Below are 25,756 nucleotides of genomic sequence, written 5' to 3' on the forward strand. Positions count from 1 at the left end.
TTTATCAGTAGAGCTATATAGATTACTATTCAATTTAAAGCATATACAATTCATCGGCCAAAACTATACAAATATATACAATACAAAGTAGCATACTTTCATTAAGCTATACAAATTTGTGCAATTAATATTAAGTAGATTAATTCAATTTATAATCATAAACAATTCATCAGTTGAGCTATACATATTACCATTCAATTTACAGTAGGTCTATATACAATTCATCAGTAGAGCTACACAGACTAGTAATCATTTTAAGAACATATACAATTCATCAGCCAAACTATACAAACATATACAATCAAATTAGTTCAATTTACAAACTTATTTTCGTTAAGCTATACAATTCATATGAATTAGATTAATTCAATTTATAAGATTAAACAATTCATCAGTTGACCTATACAGTATACTATTCAATTTACAGTACATACAATTCATCAGTTATGCTAAACAAAAAATACAATACATAATAAACAGATTAAGTCAATATAAAAACATATTTTAGTTGAGCTATATAAAATTGTACATGTCATTTAAGTAGAATAATTCAATTCACAAGCATAAACAATTCATCAATTGTGTAGAAGGTATGAGTATGTAGAAATTTGGTTAATTCTTTTCTGAACCTTTTCTCGTTGTTCTTCAAATCTTTAAGATAATTAGGCAGTGCATTGAAGACTGTTATACATGAATAGCGAACTCCTTTTTTAAAACAGCTTAGACTAACAGAGGGTAGATGAAGATCTGATTTATGTCTTGTATTAAAATGATGAATGTCTTGATTAGTACTGAATTTATCTTGGTTCTTAATATACAGCATCATTAGGGAAAGAATGTATTCACAAGGTAAAGTCAAGATTTCTAAGTTTCGGAAAATATTTTTACATGAGGTCCTTTTATGCACACCGGCCATTATTCTTATAGCTTTCTTTTGTAAAACAAAAACGTGTTTAGCTTCAGACGAGTTACCCCAGAATATTAATCCATATTTCATTACAGAGTGAAAATATGCAAAGTATGACATTTTAAGTAAGTTTATATCACCAATAGTAGATAAGGATCTTAATGCATAACAGGCAGAGCTCAATTTACGAGTAATACATTCTATATGCGTTTTCCAGTTCAAGTGATTATCCAATTCTAAACCAAGAAACTTTGTGCTTATAGATTCTTTGAGATGAGTTCCATTTAATCGAATACTGTAGGAAACCTGAGCACTATTGTGTGTACTAAATTTGACTGCACTGGTTTTATCAACATTAAGTGCTAGTTTATTTGCATGGAACCATTCATTCATTAGATTCAGCACTGTATTAGAAGTGTTTATAAAATGATCGTATTGTTTGCTTGAAATAATTACACTTGTATCATCTGCAAATAAAATTACATGGGATGAATTGTTTATGGTCAACGCTAAATCATTAATATAAACTAGAAACAACAATGGATCTAAAACTGACCCCTGCGGAACACCATGTTTAATATTTCTAAATTCTGAATAAGTAACTTTATGACTATTTGGTACATTTATTTCTACTTTTTGTTTTCTATTTGATAAGTACGATGTAAACCAACCCAACATCTCATCTTTAATACCATAAAACTTCAATTTTTTTACTAATATACTATGGTCTACACAATCAAATGCTTTAGCCAAGTCACAAAAAATCCCAACTACATGTAGTTTCGAATTTAATGAATTTAGTATTTCATCCACCAAACTAAAAGCAGCATTCTCTGTCGATTTTTGTTTTCTAAATCCAAACTGTTCTAAAACTAATATATTGTTGGACTCCAGGTAATGATATAATCTATTATATATAACTTTCTCAAACACTTTTGAAAATGTTGTTAATAATTATGTGGGTCTGTAATTAGCAATAGTACAGTTATTTTACTATTGAATATTTGAGTCTTTCTGGAAAAATACCACATTGCATTGACAAATTGCATAGATAGCTTAACAGAGGGGATAATATTTCAGAACAAGCTTTCAGAACTTTACTTGGAATTTCATCATATCCAGAGGAATATTTTGTTTTTAGTTGTTTTATCACATGCATGATTTCTGCTGCAGTAGTGGGAATAAATTTGAGACCTAAAAACTCAGTGTTAAATGCATCAGTTAGGTAACCAAGTGCAGCATCTTCTGCACAATCTTGAATGTTTAAGTTCTGAATAATATTTATATAGAAGTCGTTAAAATGATTTGTAATTGATTTTGGGTTATCTATTTTACTATCATTGATTTTAATGCAAGTAATATTTTCACTCTTTGAATATCGATTAGTTTCATTTTTAATAATATCCCAAATAGTTTTAATCTTATTATCTGAATTTTGTATTTTTTCATTCAGATACATTTTCTTTGCATCTTTTATAACTTTTGTCAAAGTTTTACAGTAATTCTTGTAGTAATTAAGAAAATGAGGATCATCACTATTCCTACTCATTAAATATAGATTCCTTTTTCTAGCACATGATATTTTAATTCCCTGAGTTATCCACATGTTTTTACTTTTACATTTTTTCACCACCTTGACTGGAAAACATTCATTGAAATAATTCGTAAATGTAGTGAAAAATGCATTAAATTTAGTATTAATATCAATGGTATCGGTACTATATACATTTTCCCAAGATTCATTTTGTAGACATGTATTTAAATGATGAAGAGATTCAGCATTTATAATCCTTTTTTTTATTTTTAGATTAACACTTTGGAATTTTTCACTCATATTGAAAACACTTAGAATTTGTGCATCGTGATCAGACAGGCCATTGACTAATGGTACTGTTGAATAGGAATTCAATCTACTTTTATCTATAAATATATTATCAATGGCAGTACTACTTCCAGCTTGTGTTCTGGTTGGAAAACTTACTGTGTGACTAAGATTATAAGTTTCAAGAAGTGAGTTTAATTTTCTTTTACGTGAGCTTTCTGATAGATAATCTATGTTTATGTCACCACAGATTACAAATTCGGTATGTGGTTTATAAAGTCTTTTCAATAATGAATCTAAGTTAGTTGTAAATTTCTTATAATCTCCCATTGGCGCCCTATAAACACATATGATAATTAAATTTGATATCTCATAACCAATTTGTATTCCACAGATTTCAATATCTTGTTCAAGGCAAAAATCAGATATATCAATTTTACTAAATAATAGATCCTCTCTGATAAAAATACAGGCACCCCCTTTTTGGAAGACATGTCTACAGAAATGAGAACCTAATACATATCCATGTAAAGACAGTTGTAGTATTTCTGTTGTTTCATATGATGTTCAGTTATACATAATATCTGAGGTTTATGCTTTTGAGTTGCTAAAGAAGTGATCAATTCATCAGTTTTTTGTTTTAATCCCCTAATATTTTCATGAAAAATAGTGAAGTTACTGTGTTCATTACTAGAAACATCAGAGCATTTACAATTTAGTTGAACTTGTTTCAAACACCTTACTGGTGGGAGGTTTAACCTAAAAAAGGAGAAGCCCTAGCATTAACTAACACAGGAATATTACAACTCTGCTTTTTAACATGGCTGCCTCTGATGCTATTAGCAATAAGAACCGAAAGGTGCTCCTTGCCTCTACCATTCAGATGCAGGCCATGTGACGTATATTTATACCTTCTTATAGGGCTTACATCTATCAAACCAACGTGTGATGCCCCAGGTCTCATCAGAGCCCGCTCAAGCCGCATATTCACACTCCGCATCCTCCTGTGAAGATATGGCTTGTCGTATCTGCCGAAAAGACCGAGAAATCCGATTATTAAATACATACTATAACATTACAGATGATTGGCCAGTCTTCCAATTGTTGATATTAAAGTTCGCGCCACCGCAAGGATTTCAGTTTTCATGCGTCCCCCTCCAACCACGTGAGAGTTTCAAGTACCAACTTCATCCAACGAAGTTCCAAGTACTACATAAAGAACAACGAGAACAGTGTAACCGCAGCTGTCATTGCTTCATCGGAACGAGCTCCGACGTTCACACTGTTATCTCGGAGTCGGAATATACCTTGTGCAACGCAGTACTGCGAGCCCGCAACAGCTGGGCAAGTGAGCAGCTCTGAGTTGGAACACTGTTATTTCGGAACAGGAGGTTCCGACCTACTGTTCATTTTTGCAACAGTTCCGAGACCGGAACAGTTCCAAAAAAACTGTTGTGTTATTTTTTACCCATCTCTAGTTCATCATCTTGTACTGTGGCAGAGCCTTCTTTAGTTACAAGCCGGGGCCATACGTCGGCAACACTGTAATTATCTGTCACCCGGAGGCTGACCGTACAGTACACGTGTTTGTGCTAATGCCGATTTCCAATGTAAATTAATGTTACAATATAAGTGTGTGTCGATGGAATTATGTTTGCGGTCGTACCAAACATTAATTGTTGATGTATTATAAACTAAATGCGTGTTGGTGATAAAAAAAACAAGACAATAAATGAAAATAAAATGGTTGCAGTCTTTGGGAATTTTTACGGTTATGGATGACAAAGTAATTGACTATTCTATTAAATATTGTATAACCACATTTTTATATTCTTATTTGTGATATGTGTGTATCAGAATTCTAGTCAAATTGTTGGGTCTCGCCTGCTATATCAATAAAGTTACGCCGTTGGTTTTCAAAGTCATTGTAAACAGCTGTTTTGTGATCCCATAAATGTTGCAGTTTTGTTGAAGATTCGGAATGCCTGCTATACGTCAGAACTATCTATAATTTGTACATGCATATAATCACTTTGTTGGTTTGGTCAATGTTACTTATGTCCCGCCCACTATAGAGACATAGGCCAATTTTACACATATTTAGTATAACTTGTTGCTTCTTTGACAGGTTAGGTTTGGTTAGTTTAGGTTTTTGTTATAGCCTACCTTGCATATACGATTATAGCGCAACATTGGCAGTGATAAAAGTGAAATATTCGTTCAGTGGGCTTGGATACTCTACATTTGTTACGTATTATGTTGAAGGGATGTGTTTTCATTTTTTCATAGATTGTTTTACTTGGCTTAACTGTATTTACATCCTCATACTTTTATTATAATAGGAATGTCAATAGTTTCTTCTGTTTACATTTTATTTTAGGCCTATTTGCATAATTCACATTCTTAGCTTGTTTTCTGTAGTTATATTTATTTAAAATTATATTTTAAAAAGTTTATAACAAATAATTTAGGATAACAGTATTGTTATGGTGACTGGCCAGGTTCAAACTGAAACTGGCTTCCTGGACATCTGAAATATTTGTAGAAAAGCACGACATAATCACATGAAATTAAAATGCATATGATATCCTACACCTTTCATGGCAGAGGTGAAACAACATTAAGCGGCAAAACATTGTCAATTTACTAGCCACATAATGGTTAATTGATTGGAATAGGGTATTGCGAAAGTACGTCATTATTTTATTTTTGGTACAAGTAACATTTCTTTAAGTATTTATTTATTTTCCCTTGTACCACCAATAAAAAAACAAGTATGTTTTTATCTTTTTTTTAATTATAAGTGTAGTTGCTACGACACATAGGCACACAGCACTTTCTAGGCATCTGAAATATTTGTAGAAAAACACGATAGATAATCGCAGAAGATAATATTAAAATATATCCTAAACCTTTCACAGATGAAACACCATTAAGTCGCAAAACACTGTCAATTTGCTAGCCACAAATTTGTTAACTGAATGGAACTTAAGAATACTGCGTAGGAACTTACGTCTTTATTGCATTATTGATTTTATTATTTTCGGTGCAAGGAATATCTTTTTTATTTATTTATTTACCTTCGTACTATCAATAAAAACATGTTTTTTTTTGTAATTATTTTAAGTGGCAGCCTTTGTATGTAAGTAGCCTACTTACGCCGTATTCTGAAGTATAGCTAATTGATTGCAATAAAACACTATTTTCGAACCCATAATAATTTACATCACTACTCTGAATTTTGATCTTACCTTTGTGCATGAAGTAATATTGAAAAAAATACGCGTTACGTATAACGAAAGCAATGAGCAAACACAATATCACTCTAAAATCTCCCGCCTCCACTCTGCGTTGCCAAACCTACCCATACCCCGGCTTGTAACTAAAGAAGGCTCTGACTGTGGACATTTTAAATGTATATTCTGCTGTGGCTATATTTTGTGCCTAGTGTAATTCAAATAGTGTGAGATTTAAGTTTTGAGTGTGTTAATCCAGAGGTAATTTAAAAAAAAATATACAATAGCTATATCACGATGAACTCTGTCATTACTCAAAACTACTTTCTCTAAGCAGTCATTAGAAGATAAAATTAGAATTAAAAATCTAGGGTGGTCAAAATTGTACAGAAGGCAAAGGATGGTAAAAATTAGAAAAGTTAAGAGAATAATTTATGACAATAATGACTAGATATGTGGATGCAAAATACGAAATGCTCTGTTCTGCTTCCCTTGCCGTTATTCGGTAGCAGTGATTCATGGTCTACGACAGGTGTCAAAGAATACAAACTTGTTACAAGTATGATGGACTTCAACACCAAAGTTAATGACAAATTCAGTGCAAAAAAAAAAAAAAGTTGACAGATGGATTTCATCTTAAAAAAATTAGATGAGTCTAAAAATATTTTGTAGCACCCTATTATTTTCAGGTACGAGCTGCCACTAGTCTCTCCTGAAAAGTTTGGAAAAATCATATAAGTGGTATTAGATCTAGGCTGTCGAATATGTGCAGGTGTGATGCCATTAGCAGCTGCTTATTTTCATTGTTGGTGAATATTTGTTAATTTTTTTCCAATGTAAATATTTGTAAAAAAAATTTACGACACCCTAGCAAAAACTGTGATGCCTCCCTGAAAGCTGGATTACTGGTAAGTGTTGCTGTTTGAAGAGAGGAAAAGTACAACGTATTCTGTATGTAAAACATCTGCTCATGAGAGGTGAGGTGAAACCATGCCATTGAAAATGCTAGGAAAAAATGTAACAGTTACTCTGACGATCAAAAATATTTTTTCCTGAAACTTTAGTCAAAGTTAAAGTCGGCACAATTAAATTTGCTTGCAGGGACGTCCAGAAAAGTACATTGCAGGCACCGCATTGGAAAACACTGATGTAGGCTGTGTATACAAAAAAAAAAAAAAAAAAAAAAAAAAAAAAAAAAAAAAAAAAAAGAAACTGACTTTAAACTTCACATACAAAAAAGAAACTGACTTATGAGAGAGGGAGAAAAAAACACTGTCACACATGAGTATAAAATAGATTTACCAATTAAAATCTTAACATACATTTCAGTATAAAAAAACTGCATCTCTATATCTACCTTTCTTTACCACTCATAGAAAATGCAAAACACATTCTTCTTTTTCATTTACTCGCCTGTATAGCATACCATCAAAATTACCACTTCAGGTTATATCAGATTTCGATGTAAATTATATTTTATTACTTCAAAAACTCGTAACAATTTCTCATTCGAAGACACACTTCTGTGTCAGTTATACTAAGGCAAAATCTTATGCAGTAATTGTGTCATACATTATCCTACAATATTGAATTAAAAAGTGACGATATGTTTGTTATGCTGTTGTTGTGTACAAATAGTGAAATCTGAATTCTGATACTTATTATTACGAAAAGGTAAAGAAATTTTGTTTATTGGCTTATTAGTAGACCGACAAATTTCATGCAGTTGCATGTTTTTACTGATCTGGCATATTGGAAAAGTGAAAATGAATCTTTGCCGATCTTGGTTTTTGCATTGAATGAAGCCAACTTTATTTCGCTTAAATACATATTTCGAAGGTTTTCTCCTTTAAATGCATAATATATATTTTTATTTTGCTTATTTGAATGCATAATATGCATACTGTATTAACATCTTTCCTTGTTTTTTTTTTCCGATTTATTATCCAATTTCACAATTTTCTCTGTGATAAAAATAATTTTCAAGAAATATAAAACCAATGTTGAGGTCATGAAATTGCTGCTACGACACTGGATACTTAATCCTAATGTGCTCTGATTTCGTACAACAAATCATGATGTATTTAAACACCTGCGACACTGAAGTCAAATATTGTTGAAGTCATGAAATTGCAATGAATGACAATGGATACTACTAATGTGCTCTGATTTCATAGAACAAAACCGAATATATTTAAACACCTGCGACAATGAAGTCACGTATTGTTGAGGTCATGAAATTGCTAAGACAATGGATACTACTGGTGCGCTCTGATTTCATAGAACAAAACCGAATGTATTTAAACACCTGCGACAATGAAGTCAAGTACTGTTAAGGTCACGAAATTGCTACGATAATGGATACTACTAGTGTGCTCTGATTCACGGCGTTCTCTATAACAGGCGGGAATACTCCCCCCTCTTTTCACAGAGAGCGTGACGTCACTAGTCCTTGCTCAGTCAACTCACACATGCCGTCCAGTCTGATTTTGTGTTAAATTGTTATTACTAGCAGCATTCCTTTCCAATATATTGTTAATAAGACACAAAATAAACAAGTAAAAGTACACATATATCGTTAATTAGAGTATACGCAGGTGTTAATCTACATTATCCTAAAATAAATAAGCGAAGATACTGCATTACAGTAATGGAAGTTACAAAGTCTGCTCACTAACCTTGTCAATTTTATTTCAGCGTCTTCAACTTTCTTGTTGTGTCCGCCTTCTGCACTGATAATGAATCGTTCCACTTCTTCTTATAGTTTGATAGCAAAATGTTACACAGTACACTCACAATTCTGTTAGTAATTTTACACATATCATTTCCACAGATACATTTTTTCATGAAGATTGAATTTAGTTCTTCGTTTTCACACACTTTTTTTACTGTCAGTCTACATAAGAGTTCATATTGTTTATCACATTCTTGGAAGAATGCCCTGTTGATACCGTTCTTATACAAGTACACTCAGTAGCCTAAATGCAATTTCTCCCACACTAATAACGTATTGAGTTGGGACTGACAATCCTCCTCTGTTGACAGTTTCAAAGTATTTATCGCAAACAGTTTCCCTTTTAATTACTTCCGTGCAATGTTCACAATTTATTTTTGTGCAAATTTTAAATGCAGCATAACCACAAATATATAAAAGGGCTGTTTATCAATCTCTTGTACTGTATCACAGTCTAGATCTCTGAAATCTTGGATTACATCCGTGATATTATCTTTGTTTTCTTCAGTACTGTCATTAATTATATCAAGGTCCAGAGTTAGCATGCCATATCTTGCTGATTTTATTCCCAACACATTTTTTTCTCTGCATCAATTATTTGAATCACACCAATGTTGTAGTTTCCACCGCTAAATTGCCTGTACATACTAAATCTTTTCTCTAACTTATCTGTTTGAAATTTTCCATACAACACATATTTCACATTTAAAGTAGAGAGAGAGAGAATCTTATAATATTTATAAGACATTTTGTACTGGGAATTAAAGCTTTGGCCGTGTCATTTGTTAATGATCCTCCTTTAAGATGTGCGCCAACTTCCATCCATCTATTTACCCAGATAATAAAATTTTCAAGAAACTGTAATCTTGTATCTTCTGTGGAATAAAATGGATATCCAAATTCGTTATTTCTGCGTGCACCACAAACAGGATTCTTCGTATTTACAATGGACCACCATTTCCATATAATATTAATAAAATCCGCTGTCTTGTTATACCCGTGAACAATCACAGACACCCTCGTGCTTTCATGGAAGATATTTAAAGCGAGGGATACCTGTTGTCTTTCGATGTTGGTAGGGTACAACGTCTTATAGGCTAGTTCAATTTGTATCCTTTTTTTCACCGTGCTCTCTTTCTCACTCTTATACGCAGTCCTCATATGATCGAATTCCGCTTTTTTGATTGAATTTGTACTGCAGGTTTCACTTGTAACTTCAAAGTCAGGAAAAGAAATGTCTTATTCTGATCTTTTGTGTTTATCTAATTTGTTCCTTATGTTTCTCAACAAGTGGGTAAATAAAATAAACATCATGGTCAATTTCGGACATGAACAGAGTAGAATCATTTTCAGATCCCTTACTTAATATTGAAAACATGTTCTGATTTACTTTATTGTTATCTGAAATGACACATAATACCTTGAAACCACTATTTTCAATAATATGTACAATCTTTCGTGTTATATCGGCCATTTCAGAACCCGATATTGTTCTTACAGGATGAAGGGAAACAACATATTCGAAGCTAGAGAATGCAGAAGATATTAAGAATGTGGAAACTATTTTAGCCTCAATGAGTATGGACATATATATTTCGAGTTGCAAAATAACTCACTTTTCCAGTCCTGATAACTTATCGCCAACAGCTTTTAGAAAATTGTTCTCAAATTTCTGGTTTGGAGAAACACCTAATGAAGTTACAAGCCGCTGCAAATATTTAAGGTGGGGCAATGATAAGATTTTATTTTCTCGTAGTGTTTCGTAACATTTTTTGATTGCATGTAAATAGTGAAAGCTATCATAATAACGCGCGGCGAATAGATCTTTTTTGATACTAAAGCCAAGGAGAATTGTTTCAAAAATAAGTCCACTTGTTCAGCAAAACTATCGTCATTAACATTTACTAAGGCTTCTTTTAGATTTGTCATATTTGATTTTACGTTCTGTAAAAGTCTGTCTATACACGGCGAAGCATTTGTGTTAATGAATTTGTTAAATAACTGCTGTAAACAGCTCCACTTTTCCAATAACAAATTCGGTCCAAGAACATCACTTAGTTCTTGATAACAAAGTGAATTATGATTAAAATAAGCAGATACTTTTAGATTTTGTTCTACATTTATATAGAATTCTACTGACTAGATTCGAAATTAACGGTATAGAGAACAAGTTTATCACTGAAGATTTTAAAATTAATTACCTTATTTTCTAATTCTGTTGTAGGCAAATTCTTCTCAATTCTCGCTATAACTCGTCGAAGTTCGTCATTCTGTCCTCTTCAGCAGCCCTTTCTTCAGGATTCTTTCTTTTTACCGGCGGCTTTTTCGAAAGATATGCTGGTAAACCTCCAAAAATTGTAGGACTAGAGCTAATTTTCAGTCTTGGCCTATCATACACAAACATCCTTTCGAATCCAGATATGAAATTTCGCGTTCAATGCAGTCCGATTCAAAATGTTTAATACACAAGATATTGTATCTGAAGGAGTCCAGTCTTTTCTTGGAATATTTCTCACGGACTTGTTACGTAATGTTTTGTCTTTGGGAATAGTAAAACACGTCATATATTCATTAGAAACACTTTTCAATGTATAATTACTTTTGCACAGCACCTTGGCAGCATTTTGACAATGGAAAGACTACCGTTAACATTGACTTATATCACGCCGTCTCGAGACTGGATGGACTAGTGACGTCACGCTCTCCTCCACCAGTATTCCCGCCTGTAGTAGAGTACGCCGTGTCTGATTTCATAGAATCAAAACTGAATGTGTTTAAACACCTGCAACAATGTCACGTGGATTGTAAATTTTCATTTCATCAAGAGGCAGTTTAACTCTGACAAGTTTTACTGCACAACCAAGTGAAGAACAATTGCATGATCGATATGCTTACAAATTTAATCACCACCTGTCTCATTAAGGAATTTGAAAAAAAAAAATGTTTACATACTAATCCTATTTTATATCATTGGTATGCAAACTGCATAATATTTGTTACTTAATTAAAAGAAAGCATGTCCTACCAACATTAATTATCATGGAGCATTTAAGTGAGCACATGTACTTAATAGAAATGTCCATTACTATTATTTTTTTCTTGTCTACACGCATCTTGCACCTTAGTGAGAGTGTGTCAATGCAATCTGAAACATTTCATTATTGAAAAAATAAATTAAGTTAAATATTTCATGCATAATTTATATACAATTAGTAATTACTACACTTAAAGAAAAAGAAAACGGATTTAATAAAAATGATGAATTGATGAGAATTATTATTTTACATTATTTTCATATAACATATTATTATTTAACTAAATAAACCTCAAATGTATTTTTATGCATAGGAGTCATTCCACGTCAAATCGCACAAAATTATACAAATTTTGACCTTCATATTTCTGATTGCGTTTATATTTTTTTTACCAACTCTATGGGTCTAATAAACCAACAAGTGTATTTTTATTTCCTCCTAAGTTCACATGTTTTTAAAATATTACATGTTAAAATTCGTTAAAAATGTCGCACAATGCAACATTTAAAGCGTCATATTTCTGACGATATTGATGTTAAAAATTTTTTGAAAAAAAAAAAATGCATTTAAAAGCTTAAAGTACTGTCTTTTGTTAAATATTTACTAACTAATTTTAATATAATTATTACAAATATTTTTTTATAATTCAATTTTTAAAAGTTATATATCAATGTGAAATAGCCCTATTAAAAATCTAAAAAAATTCTTACTAGGTGCACTGAAGTATTCTTAATAATTCCAAAAAAAAAAAAAATCAGAATGGGATCTCCAATAGTTTAATGGAAATTTAATTACTTATGACATAATGTGTAGCGGTCGGTGCAGCAGCAGTGGACGGGAAGTGTTAAAGCGCACTGGGAGCTTTATTGGCGCTGGATGATTGACTGAATGTTGCATTATTACACCCAGTATGGATCAAGTCACTCGAGGAAACGCTGCTTTTTAAATGTTTCTTTTCATTCACACTTTAAATTTTCATTCGCCTACCTTCTTTCTTGAAAGAAAATTGTTTTACTAAATCTTCAGTTTTTGACAACAGAATGAAAGAATGTAATTTTAATGTACCAGTTATTGGTTTTAGATTATGGTATCTGGCCTGCAAATTTTCAGTGTGGTTTTTGTGCTTATTCAATGGACAAAATATAAATGACACGTTAGAAATGTTTTTTGTGACCAATCAAACAGTTTTTTTTGTTGGTGTTGTTATGGGATCTTGTATAGGCTGGCTCTCGTGGCAAGTCTTTTAACAGTTTCTCCAATGCCATCACATGGACCTTTACCATGCGCCGTTGCAAAGAAGTGTCATTCAGCACTAATTCCATAATCGTCTTCATGTAAGCAATTATTTTAATATTTTTTTTTTTTTTGTATTATGAACTTGATCCATTGGAAAAGTAGATGATTTTTTTTCATATCGTTGAATTTTTGCTTTAAGAAATTGATTGCTTCGGATTGAAAAAAGTGAAAGGGATCGGTGTCATGTTTCATGGTTTCTGAGATGACAATACTTTTGTGACGAATTTCTGTATCTCCTTTGAAATATACTACGAAAGGATGTATTGTGGCTTGGCATATGTTCCAATGCACACCTTGTATTGAATCTTGTATTACAAATGAATAATTTTCAGAAAAGTCTGCAATAACTATGTAATTTTCAGGTTGTACATTTCTTTGCATTCCGTCAAAAATAAAATATGGCTGACTTTTGAAGGGATGACGATGCATCTTCTACATGAAAAACTTTACATGCTAGGGAGCCTTTTACTTTTTGAAACTTTTCACAGGGGTATCGTTTTTGTTGTAGCTTTCTTTTCTTGATAGGGGATTCTAATGACATCAAACTCTTGTTTAATTCCTCAATATTAGTTATTTCTAGCACTGTATACATAGAACTGCTAGAAGAAGAACTGGGATAATCACTTTCTCTGTCCGCACTTTCATTTGATTCATGTTTATTAATATCACAAGAACTACCGGCTTCACATATAATTTCACCTGACCTATCCGGAAATTGATTGATTTTTATGGAACGAATCACATATTTGCACATTCAAAGACTCCTTTAAATTGAGCTTTATCAATTAGTCGCGACTTACGCGTCTTAGTGTACTTTTCTTTTTAAAAGCGTGATTAGGAAGGTAAATGGATTTAAACACTTGTTATATATTACGCGATCTTTACCATCACTCATGTTGTATAGAAGTTACGTCACTCCGTGAAATTCAAACCCAAACTGATTATTTTTCTCTTCTATATTTTGTCTCCTGCCATCTATTTACTGCCATAAAGTTTACTGCCTTACCCAGCCTTGCTATCATCAAACACTTGGCTACATTACAGTATAAACATACAGCACTGTGAAGGGCTTCCCCTCTTAGCTGAGCTGACAATAATAAAATAACTTTAGATAAGATATTTACTGTTCCTTAAGGTATTAATCATTTGATGATTAACGGTGACATCAGATGCAACGGGGGATTTCGTAAAACTTTCCCCGGGCAGCCTTCTAGCCTATGGCTGCAAGCAGTTCATTAGCTGGGCATCGCGAGCGCGTGCATGCCTCCGGAAAATAAATTGTTACAAATGTATGGGTGCCGATCCCATATTTATGAATGCAGTAGTTTACAGATAGTACATCAGCGAACAAGTCTATATTTTTTTTCAGATTTTTAACTTGGCTATTTAATATAGTAATTTTGCTTTGAAAAAGAAATGATTAAAAAAATAGGCCAAATTTGAAATTTATTTGTGATAGGCCTAAAGTAATAAAAAGTGTTGTATTTAGTCTTTCAAATGCGCCAAACCGCAAATCTCAATTATATGTAGACACAGAGTTCCAAGTGAGTTTATGTAACAGTGCACGCATAATTTGCGTAACTTCAAATAGTCATAACTACACAAATAATTAATAATTGTGAAAATAAAACAATACGGGTCTCCTTATTTGATGTCTGGAATTCATGAAAAAAAATTCGACCATTTCCGAGAAGGTCGTGTTTTATTGCTGTGCGATTTGACGTGGAATGACTCATATACTTACATTTTTAGCGCATATTTCAATAATTTTTACTGCATAGTTGCATGCATATCTTCTGAGTCATTAATGCATAAGGTTCCACAGTCTGTTTATTTGATTACATTAAAATTTTGAAAGAAACAATGTCATTGCCGTCATTGGTTAACTTCACTAAAATTATTATAGGCTATATCTTAGAAATATAATATAAAAACTGTAAAAATGGACAATAACTGATGTGCTGCTGCACTGAACTAAATATCAGAATATAGTAGAACCTCGATTACCTGTTCTCAATTAACCAATGATCAGATTATTTGACAGCCTTCTTGTTCCTCCTCCCCCCCTCTAATTAAGGACAAAAAAACCAGCTAATAATCCATCTGCACTCTTCAATATAAAAGGTCTAGCAAGAGACCCTGTGAGGTTACTATGTAAAGCTAAACATGGGATCGGCAGTGTGCAGGACTTCAAAATCGAAGTGTGTACAACTACCCCTTCCTTCAGCACTCTGTTGTCATGCACAGCAGTTCATATCCCCACTTGCCCCTGACATTCCAATACAAGGCAATAACCTTAACATTGGGTAATTTGCAGATGAATTTCAAGGGTCTGACGAGAATGACTATAGTAGAAGAAAATTAATGGAAGACATTAAAAAGTTGGGGAACAAAATGACCAGTTCTTTGATGTGGATAGAAAAAACATTAATCAGTGGCTGAATAACCACTTGGTGCTTCCCAGGCATAAAATAAAAAGCGATGATGTCAGTAATACTGACCTTGTCTGTGAGACTACAAGTATTAGTGACAATGATAATACAGGAGGGGAAAAAAAGACAGTATTTGAATCACGTGTTTCACTAGAAACTGCACTTGAAACAGCTTAGACTCTCACGAACTTTTTAGAGCAAGAAGATGACACTTCATTCCCGAACATTGTTTTATTTAGGAGAATTAGAATTGAGATCAGAAAAAAAAATTGCTAATAGTAAGTTCAGAAACACGTGACAGACTTCCTTAAAAGAGCATAAAAATAACGCTAGAACAAGCAGAACGGATTATTCGTCCCTTTTGATTAACTGTTCCTGCCCTCCCCTTCATTATGATGGATAATCGACGTTCTACTGTAAATTTCACTGAAAAGATCATTAATCACCACTGTTACTTTGGCACATAGGACTAGCTACAAATTCCTATGCTTCTCATGTAGTAGACCAACTATGAAAAGTTGTCAGAACAGAGCAAAATAAGTATAGTGCATGATGTTTATTATGATCACTTTGGAATGCTGCTAATCTGATAACATTAACTGATTAATAACAATGACCGAAAAAAGTTGTTTTCAGTTTTCGAAGTTACTTACTCATACAAACAAACTTATTCACTAAAATAAAGTACACTGTAATACAACATAATATAAAACTGGAAGACAATACTATAATATTACCAATTAAATAAATAGTTTGTTAACAATCTTTCACTAAATCAAGTAGGCTTACTCTGTAATACAATATAAAACTGCAAGACGAAATTACATTACCAGCACTTAAATAAATCGTCTGCTCACCATGTGTTCATCTGTACACGACATTTTCTAGTTTCTTCCATTCGTGAAACCATTTTTCTCTTGCTACAAAATCGTCTTTTCCCATTTTCTTAGAAAATTCCTCCGTTTTTTTTTTGTCACATGAGCGGGCCATCAATACAAGCATCTTGTTCATCAACATTGGTAAACCATAGTTTTAAAGCTGACTCCACTTGACTATCTTTCCCACTACAATTCTCCTTACATTTTAAGTTTTCGTTTTTCTTTGCTGCACTTGGGATACTGTTTAGGTTTTTTAACAGCTTGCACAAAAGGGGCTGTGAAATTTGTAACTGCACTGCTACATTGTGTTGACTCATTTTCTGTAATTTGTGATAGGATTCAATAATTTTATTAAAAGTTCATCTTTAACATTCAAGTCTTTACATTTGCCATACAGTTAGTAGGTTTAGTTTTACCAAGCTCGTTTGGTTTCACAGCTATTTGCACACAATTTGAAAGCTACCATTGCTCCCGGTCATGTTTTTTAGGGTGGTAGAGGGAGGGGCGAATGTGACTGCATTATGTTTCAATCACCTCTATCCCCATCCCCTTCTCGAAAGCTTGTGCAACACAGACAATGTGCATTTTATTGCTTGAGAGGGAAAACCACCTCTTCAACTGGTGATTGTCCTTGACACATTGTAACACTGAACAGAGACATATCTTACACTACAGTATCTCCAATGTGTATTAAGGGAAGAAATCCATAAATCGACAAAATGTGATAACATAAACCGAATTATTACATTAAACAACATTTTTTCCATGTATCTCTTCATACGAAATTTCACAGAAGTGATAACATTAGCCGACTGATAACATTATCCATGATTACAATAAACGGCTTGCACTGTATAGTTCTCGCTGAGCTTAGACGACCTCACTGACACCATTTTACTGACTCGTACCTTACCCAAAACACAACAAATCATATGGTGCATGCATCTTAGTTATGCAGTGTTGTCACATTACGACTCTGAATTAGTCCAGCCGCTGAGGCAAGTACGTTGTTTTTTTAACAGAGAAGTTAGTAGTTGTCTCTTGCGAGAAGACCCTTATCAGCCATTGCAATATCTCTGAAGTATCACGAGCCTATCGTCGGATAGTACACATAAACATTTGCAGCAAGATGAGCTGACCTCTCTACTCAGGCTGAGGCCATCTATAAAGCAATTCAGTCATCGGAGGTGACCAATTGAATAATATAAACATTGAGAGCATGTTGACGTGACTTCTTTCCTCTGAGCTGGGGTCGTCTAAGTTTGGCGAGTGCAGTATGTAATACTGTAAAAAGTGACACAGCACAACAGTAAAGTTCACCATGTGATCACTCAACATCATGTTATCTAAAATACTACATATATGTAGACCACTGTTTATATGCAACCACACAATACTTATTGAAACCACCTTTTCTTGTTTTTTTAATTGGTTATTTAACACATTGCAGCTGAGGAAAGCCTCAGATGAAAAACCCAATCAGGTAACCTGTACAAGCGGAATTCGAACCATACCCAAATTTAGTCTCAAGGTATTCATCGATTCTAGAAATGTTAGATTTCTTCAACATTTTGGTAAATAATGTTTTTGCCTCATCTGGAAGCTCATTTCTTTTAGTTTTCAAAAATATATAACTTGTACCCATTATCTCAATAACTTCGTAATTATTTGGGCATTTATAATATAAGCGAACTATAATTTCTATACCTTACACCATCTTCAGTGTCTGTTTTCTCCTATTTCACATTTTCCAACATTTATTATCCTTTCAACGGACAAAATGTAGACTTCCAATTGGGCAAAAGACTTCATTAAGGTACCAAATTGAAACTTAAACATGTGGCTATGTTGTAAACTAAAATTATTATTTTCAATAGATTATAATTATTTTATCCCATAAATATACAAATATATGTATATATTTTTTCTAAAATGTTTATATGAGTAGCTTAACCCTTAACTACTATCGTCAGGTCAGTAATGACCCAGTCACTTTATTTTCTTAGACATCTGTGCGAGTTTTAATAATTCATTGTTGTGGCTTTCTATTCTTCCACGGCGGTGTTCTGCATCAATTAAAGCTTGATTTTCGTCAGAAGAAGTTGTATCTTGTTCAGGAGGAGGAAGTCGGGTCAGCAGTGACCCAACAATAGTAGTTATGCAACTTTCTTTGCGATAAGTGTTTTTATATTGTATTTTCTTTTGTGAATAATTGCGCCATAAGTGAGAAGAAAATTACTGATTGGTTAGACGAAGTTTCTGGCAATGATTTAAGTGATGCAGAAACTGTAGTAAGTGATCATGATACACAGATTGAGGAAGAAATTCCAGATGAAGGTCCTAGGGAAATATTACAATTCTCAACAGAAAATTCAAGTGAATTAGATCAACCAGAGATATTTGCTGTGCCAGATGGTAAATCACACAAATTAACAGTGGCGTCTCGTGAACTGGATTAGTGGCGGCTCATAAAGTTGTTTCATCTGCATTTCTACAACGGGAACCAGCTATAACTACAGGACCAGCTCAAGAACCAGAGGCATCTACATTGGCAGAACGTGAACTAGAGGTATGTGCAGTGGGAGATCGTGAACCAGAGATATTTCAAACATATAGTACAGGAAATGGAGAAAGTGTTTATGGAAAAAATAGATACAAATTGTTTACTGCACCTTTCCACAGTTCGAGGACCAGACAACGTAATATAGCTAGGGTAAAAGTGCCTCAACTCATAGGTGCAGCAAGAACGATTCATTCTAATGAACCAATTGAATTTTGGAAGTTACTTTTTGATGACAAGATTCTGAATTGTATTGTTACTAATACAAATGCAAAAATAACAGAACTTTCTGCAAACTATGGTAAAACAACTTTATTCACTAACCACATCGATACTGTGGAACTGAATGCTTTTCTGGGGTTACTGTACTTGAGTGGAGTTTTCAAGTCTGGCAATGAGGTCGCAAAGTGTTTGTGGAATGCTGACGGTACTGGCAGAGATATTTCCAGAGCCACAATGAGTTTAGATCGGTTTCTGTTTCTATTGATTGCAATATGGTTTTATGATCCTGCAGAGAGAGAACTAAGGAAAAAAATGGGGATAGAACTGCCGCTATTTCAGAAATCTTTGACAGATTTATTGCCAACTGCAAAGCGAACTATACACCATCTGAATTTTTAACTGTTGATAAAATGTTGGTTGGATTTCGTGGACGGTGTCTGTTCCGTATGTACATAAAGAGCAAGCCATAGAAATATGGTTTGAAGATTGTGTGTTTGTGTGATTCTAAAAGGTACTACCTGTTAAATGCTTTCATATACAGTGGCAAATTGAATTTTCCAAATCCAAGAAAGTTGAGCATTTCAACACAGAATGTACTCTCATTAGTCATGCTATACGCACACTCAAACAGAAACATAACTGGTGACAACTGGTTTAGTTCTGTTGAGCTAGTCGACGAACTATTGAAAGTTGGACTGACGTACATAGGAACCGTAAGGAAGAACAAGCGGGAGATACCCGAGTACATTATCCCAACGAAAAAGGATGCAAAAGGAACTAGGAAGTTTGTATTTACCAAGGAAAAACCCTTAGTAAGCTATGTGCTAAGAAAAAGAAAATTTGTTTGTCTTATTTCTTCAATGCATCACGACAGCAGCATTGCCGAAAATGGAAAGCCAGAAATTATTGAAGATTGGAACAGAACTAAAGGAGAGGTAGATTCATTGGACCAAAAGTGTGCATACACTCTGTTCAGAGAAGAAAGAGAAGATGGCCACTTGCAATTTTCATGGCATCAATGGACATTGCTTCTGTCAATGCTCATGTGCTTTTCAAATCGAAAGACCTACATGTAAACATAAGTCGTAGGGATTTCGGTGTAAATTTAGGGAAAGCTTTAGTTAGCCCACATATTCAATGAAGAATGCTTGAATCTAGACTTCCTAGAACATTACGAGTAACCACGAAGAAAATTGTTGGAGAGAAGGACAAACCTGAGAGAAGAGAGGAGCCACCTACGAAAAGGAGGTGCTGCTATGTTTGCCCATCTTCTGTTGACAACAAGCATTCCACATTCTGCAGTGAATGCAATAGCACTGTTTGCAAAAAAGCATTGCACCGTTAAGATCATCTATAATCCTTGCGGTGAAGAGATACATAGCACTGACATTGATGAGTGAAAGTGTCAATGAAGATGAATATTGTTGGTACCTGGTGACACTGGTCATGGATTATTCATATGTCTTTTAGCTCTTCTTTCATGTATTCAGTGATTTTTTATTGTAGGAATGTTTCATATTTGATGTTTAATGGCCAGATAATGAAGATGATAAATTTGATTTTCTTTCTTTTTCATTCACAGTTTTCGTTATACGAGAGTATTAGTTGCTTGCAATTTTCTTTAAAGAAATCATATTTTCAACAATTTCCTTGGCAGTTTTGTTGTTTAATGCTTCAATAACAATAATAATGCATATGTATACTGATTAAATTATTAATTACACATGTTTTGTATGTATTTACAAATCATTGAAAATGTAGGATGAAAATTTGACTAACATTTAAATATGATGTAATTAGAGAAGGTAAATTGGATAATTTCAATAAATGTTATGAATACGGTCTTTAAAACCTTCAAAATACTGTGTGCTTTAATAGAAAGTTCACAACTTTCCTCAGTCTCGCAATATATAGAAAAATGTTTTCGGGTCAGATTTGACCCGATGATAGTACTTGTGTTCCAAAAAAGGACAATAGTAGTTAAGGGTTAATATCAAAGACGGACATCTGTCGTCTCCATAGTTTTGATCTAGAGGCAATTTTTTAATTCAGTGTTCTTTGTAATATTTAACACAATTTATTTTATAAATATAGTGTTAGAGTTTGCATATGGTTTCACTATAACTGGAAAGAGCATGAAAAATTGTATAAAAAAACCACAGCTATCTAAATTTCGATTGAGGTCAGATGTCCGTCTTTGATATTAAGCTACTCATATCTTTTGAATGGTTAAAGATAAATAAATAATTTTAGTATGTAACATTCTCCATATGTAGGGGATCATTTTCGCGAAAGAAGGTTTACCCTGGGTCAATTTCTAATGAAGTTAGGGCAGTATAAAAAAAAAAAAAAAAAAAAATTCCGAAAACATTTTTTCTTTGGGCCCCCAAATTCGATCTTCAAATTTGAATTATATAAATTGCTTAGTTTACTCCCAAGAATCATGTCACCAAAGCCTGAAAGATATTAAGGGAAAAATGTGGGTTTTTGTCCTAAGAGTTGACGAATCATAATTCGAGCTTGCTTAACACCTAAACCATACCAGTGACCCCACCATCATTTTGTATGAGACAATGCATTATGGCTTTTCATTTAAAGATCTCTTTAAACTACAGGGGCTATTCAACAGTCCCATGACATGATGGCACACAGACAATCGAACAATGGTGAAATAAAAATTGAGGAGAAACGAAATGCATTGAGAAAACTGCTTTGTTCACCACAAATCTATGCCAAGAATCAAACACCTGCCACTCTGGAGGGACTCATGAGCCAAGTTATGTCTGTCTTCTCCATTCCAAACCAATAACATGCCATGTGAACCTGAAGATGAAACTGTCTGTCGGTACAATCAGTGTTCACATCAGTATGTCATCTGCGTGAGAGATTTAATAAAAATTACATCAGTACAAATTTCAGTACACTTGGGAATTTACCTAAAAATGCACAATTGTATACAAACTGATCACCAAATACTTGAAATGATGTAAGCACTCAGCCGCAGGAGCTCATGAGCGTGAAAGCAAACATTGTTTGAAGCTATAAAAGGCAACACAAATACTGTGAATAAATATGAAGTTATGTAAGCAGTGTGTTTTTTCTGTACCATCACATAACACAGAAATCTCATGTAAAAGGCAACAAATGAATTGCTGTCCATACAAATAAAAATGTTTCTGTAAGTGAATTTTGCTGGGAGTCATTCATAAGTTTTGTCAACTGAAAATGTGACTACACCTTTCTCCAATAAGAAAAATTTTACTGTTACACTTTTCGCTGTATTTAGTCACTAATATAATACGGTAACAAACTGGACAGAGGATGGATCAATAGAAATTATATTTGAAGGAATAAACTTTTGAATGCAATTGAAAATTTCACGTTTCAGAATTCCATGGAAAATTTGCTATTCATATTTGATGATCACTCAAAGATGATGGATTATTTCCTATTTATTTCATTTAATTTGTGTCTTGTTTATAAGGTGATCCAACTACATAAATGCAACAACTTCAATTTAAATAAAATAAAAATTTAGAAAGTGACATGGATAAATAATAGGATGTGAAACTATTGTCAGCACCATCTAACATCGACTGGAAAAAGTAACAAGACTGGCACCTGGCATTTTAGGTGGTGAACATTAGAACTACATCATGACAAAATCCTGTTCGTTCTCCCATGACTTTGCACTTACCCATTAGGTGAGAAGAGATGATGGAAGCAATACATATTTTAAAATATCAAGGGAAATGTTCTGGCCCTGGATGCAGAAGTGTGACGTGTGTATATGCAGTGTATGTTAAACAATGTTGTTTATGGTCCTTAGACGTATTGTTAAAATATTGTAAAACAGTAGATAGTAAAATATAATTTTAATTACAGTTATCTAACCTTTTCTTTTCTGTTCATTTTGAATGTATTTTAATAAGTTGTATTAGAAGGAATGTAAAATATATTGCGTTTTTCTCACTTATATGTCATGATACCCACATTCTTTCATCTTCCTGTTTGCTCCAATACTTATTTTCAGTCAAAGATGGAATAATAATCTAAATGATTTATTTTAAATTGATGGTTCCAGAAGAAAAAGGAGAATGCTTAATGCACGTAGTTATACTTTTCGCAACTTGGTATGCTGCTAGATGCATAGAGTAATTACAATACTTATTACTGGCCAAAACAGGTGGCAGCAAGATCAATTTTACATTAGTGTCTCTAGCATTTGAAAGCGAAAGTCAATAAGTTTCGCATCCTATCAGTATTCATCCATGACAGTTATCTCATCACAATAAAGCAATCACAGTGTTCAATACAATAAATTAGATAATAAGATCTGATAAATTTGAAGAGAGATGAAGAAGTGTGACAAAACTTTTAAAAGACTCACTTGCCTTACATTCGTATGCCTATTCATTACAATTATCTACTACAAGAATTAATAATCATATAGTGTAGTATAATATAGGGTGTTTCAAAAGTGATGGTCAATAATTTACACATGAAACGTACAAACTGAAAGAAGCAAAAAAGATCCAATAAACATTGATCCGCAAATTGACTGTTCATGTGATATTCCCTCAGGCAGAGGAGAACCTGTACTGTGGCCTCCTAGGTCAATGGATATAAATCTGATTAGATTTTTGTGTTTGGGATCACGTAAAAAGCCTGGTTTACACTTCAGGAATTTCGGTTTCAGCAAATAAGGAATAATCCAGGACTGCCCAAGAGGATTCGCAGCTCACTACGAAGATGAGGACAACGCTGCATGGACAGCATATTGAACACATGCTCTAGGTAGATTTAGTTAGGGATGTCTACACATCTGCTCTTAGTCAGTGAGGAATCTCAACAGAAAATGAGCATTATCTTAACAACAGTTAATTTGCGGACCAGTGTGTAGTGTAGATCTTTTTGCTTGGGTTAATTTGTACTTTTCATTTGTAAATTACTGACCATCACTTTTGAAACACTCTGTATATTCGGAAAGCATAGCATTTCATTTGTGTAGCATGAGTACTTACAGCTTCTCCCATTTTTATGAAATATTTAGTTTATGAGTAAGGAGGCACTGTGGTATGACTGCACAAATAACAGATCACATTTCGTGAAGTTATGCAACAGCAGAGTAAAAATTAAGCATAAATACAAAAAAAAAAAATATGTTAAAACATTGGTCCCATTTAACATGATTAAAATGAACCTTATAAAAACTACGTTACATTATTATAAATCACAGCTGGCAACCTATTGTCCAGTTTTTTTTATCTCCAGCAATAAATAAACTGGCTCATACTAACAGAATACAATTACGAAGTGCTTAAAATAGATCATCTAAAGTATGCATTAGGCAAAATATTGTTTTGCTTTTTTGTTTTGTTTTGGTATTGTTAACAATTAGTAATACTAGCATAAGTTATTGACATGATTTCAGTCATGATACTGTAAACAAACTGAGTGGAGAGAGTTATCCTGCAGACTGTCACAGTGTAGTAGATGTGACAGCACTAACACCATGCACTAGCACAATTGGTGGTAAGTCGGCCGTCAGTTCAGTTAGCAGTTGTAGAAAAGTGGGGTACACGGATGCTTCATCTCCATCTGGAGGCACAGGCAAGTACAGGAAGCTTGCTGCAGTGCGCTCTGAGTGCTGGCGCAGCAGCTGGTTCACACTGCAACAAACATGACTTACTTTTATTGTCATATACTTATATTTCGTCAAGGTTGTTGAATATCACAAACTTTGTTTAAAATGTAAATACATGAAGCACTGCAAGTTTGGAAAAGAAAATGTTCGTGGATAGGTATATAAGTTTCAGATAAATTTATTTACATTCTTCAATTCGCTGATGATCAAATAGTCATAGCTCAAGATCAGAACGATATGGAGTATATGGTCAGGAAATTAATAGAAAAATATAATATGTGGGAAGTAACAGCAAATTCTAATAAATCAAAATATTTATTTATTGGAGACACAAAAATACAAAGTTTAGAAATTGAAGGACAAATAATTATGAGGTTATGACGAACTAGAATACTTAGGATTAAAAATAAATAAAAATGGAAATAATGATGAAAAGATTAAACATAAGAATAATGAAGGTAAATTTGCTATATCAACTTTAAATGGAGTATTGTGGGATAAGAATATAACACCAACAAAATAAAAAATTAATCACACAATTATTAAAACTATTATCCTTCATGGAGCAGAAATTTGGCCAATGAAGGGAACAAATAAATCTAAATTACTGGCAGCAAAAAAGGATTTTTGGTGCCGAGCATCCAGAACCTCAAGAAGAGGAAAAATAGAAATGAAGATATTAGGCAAGAAATGGGAGTCAAACATACAATTTTGGATGACGTCTCAACAAATCAGTTGAGATGGCATGGACATGTGCAAAGGATAAATGGAGACAGACTTCCCAGGTGTATTCAAGTGGGTACCAGAAGGAAGAAGGAAAAGGGGAAGACCAAGAATTACCTGACGAGATGGGATAACAGCAGCGATGACAAGGAATTTGGAAGATGATCTATGGTGTAATAGAAGATGTCAAAGACACTGAAACCACGACTTATTATTATTTCTATCTATATCTCTGGATTATGTTATAACTTTATTTTCAATTCT

The 25,756-nt window shown here is 33.4% G+C and overlaps 1 protein-coding gene across 5 annotated transcripts in view; it reads right to left on the minus strand.

Annotated features, from left to right (window-relative positions):
• Positions 1 to 7,245: 7,245 nt before the first annotated feature.
• Positions 7,246 to 25,756, minus strand: part of LOC138699235 (solute carrier family 12 member 9) — a 139,942-nt gene continuing 121,431 nt past the window's right edge. For all 5 annotated transcript variants that reach the window (XM_069825204.1, XM_069825202.1, XM_069825205.1 and 2 more), the window contains one exon: positions 7,246 to 24,794. In XM_069825204.1, coding sequence (XP_069681305.1) covers positions 24,714 to 24,794 — 81 coding nt within the window. In that variant the 3' untranslated portion in view covers positions 7,246 to 24,713. The remainder of the gene's footprint in view (positions 24,795 to 25,756) is intronic.

This window comes from Periplaneta americana, chromosome 1 (assembly GCF_040183065.1).
Source record: "Periplaneta americana isolate PAMFEO1 chromosome 1, P.americana_PAMFEO1_priV1, whole genome shotgun sequence".
NCBI lineage: Eukaryota > Metazoa > Arthropoda > Insecta > Blattodea > Blattidae > Periplaneta > Periplaneta americana.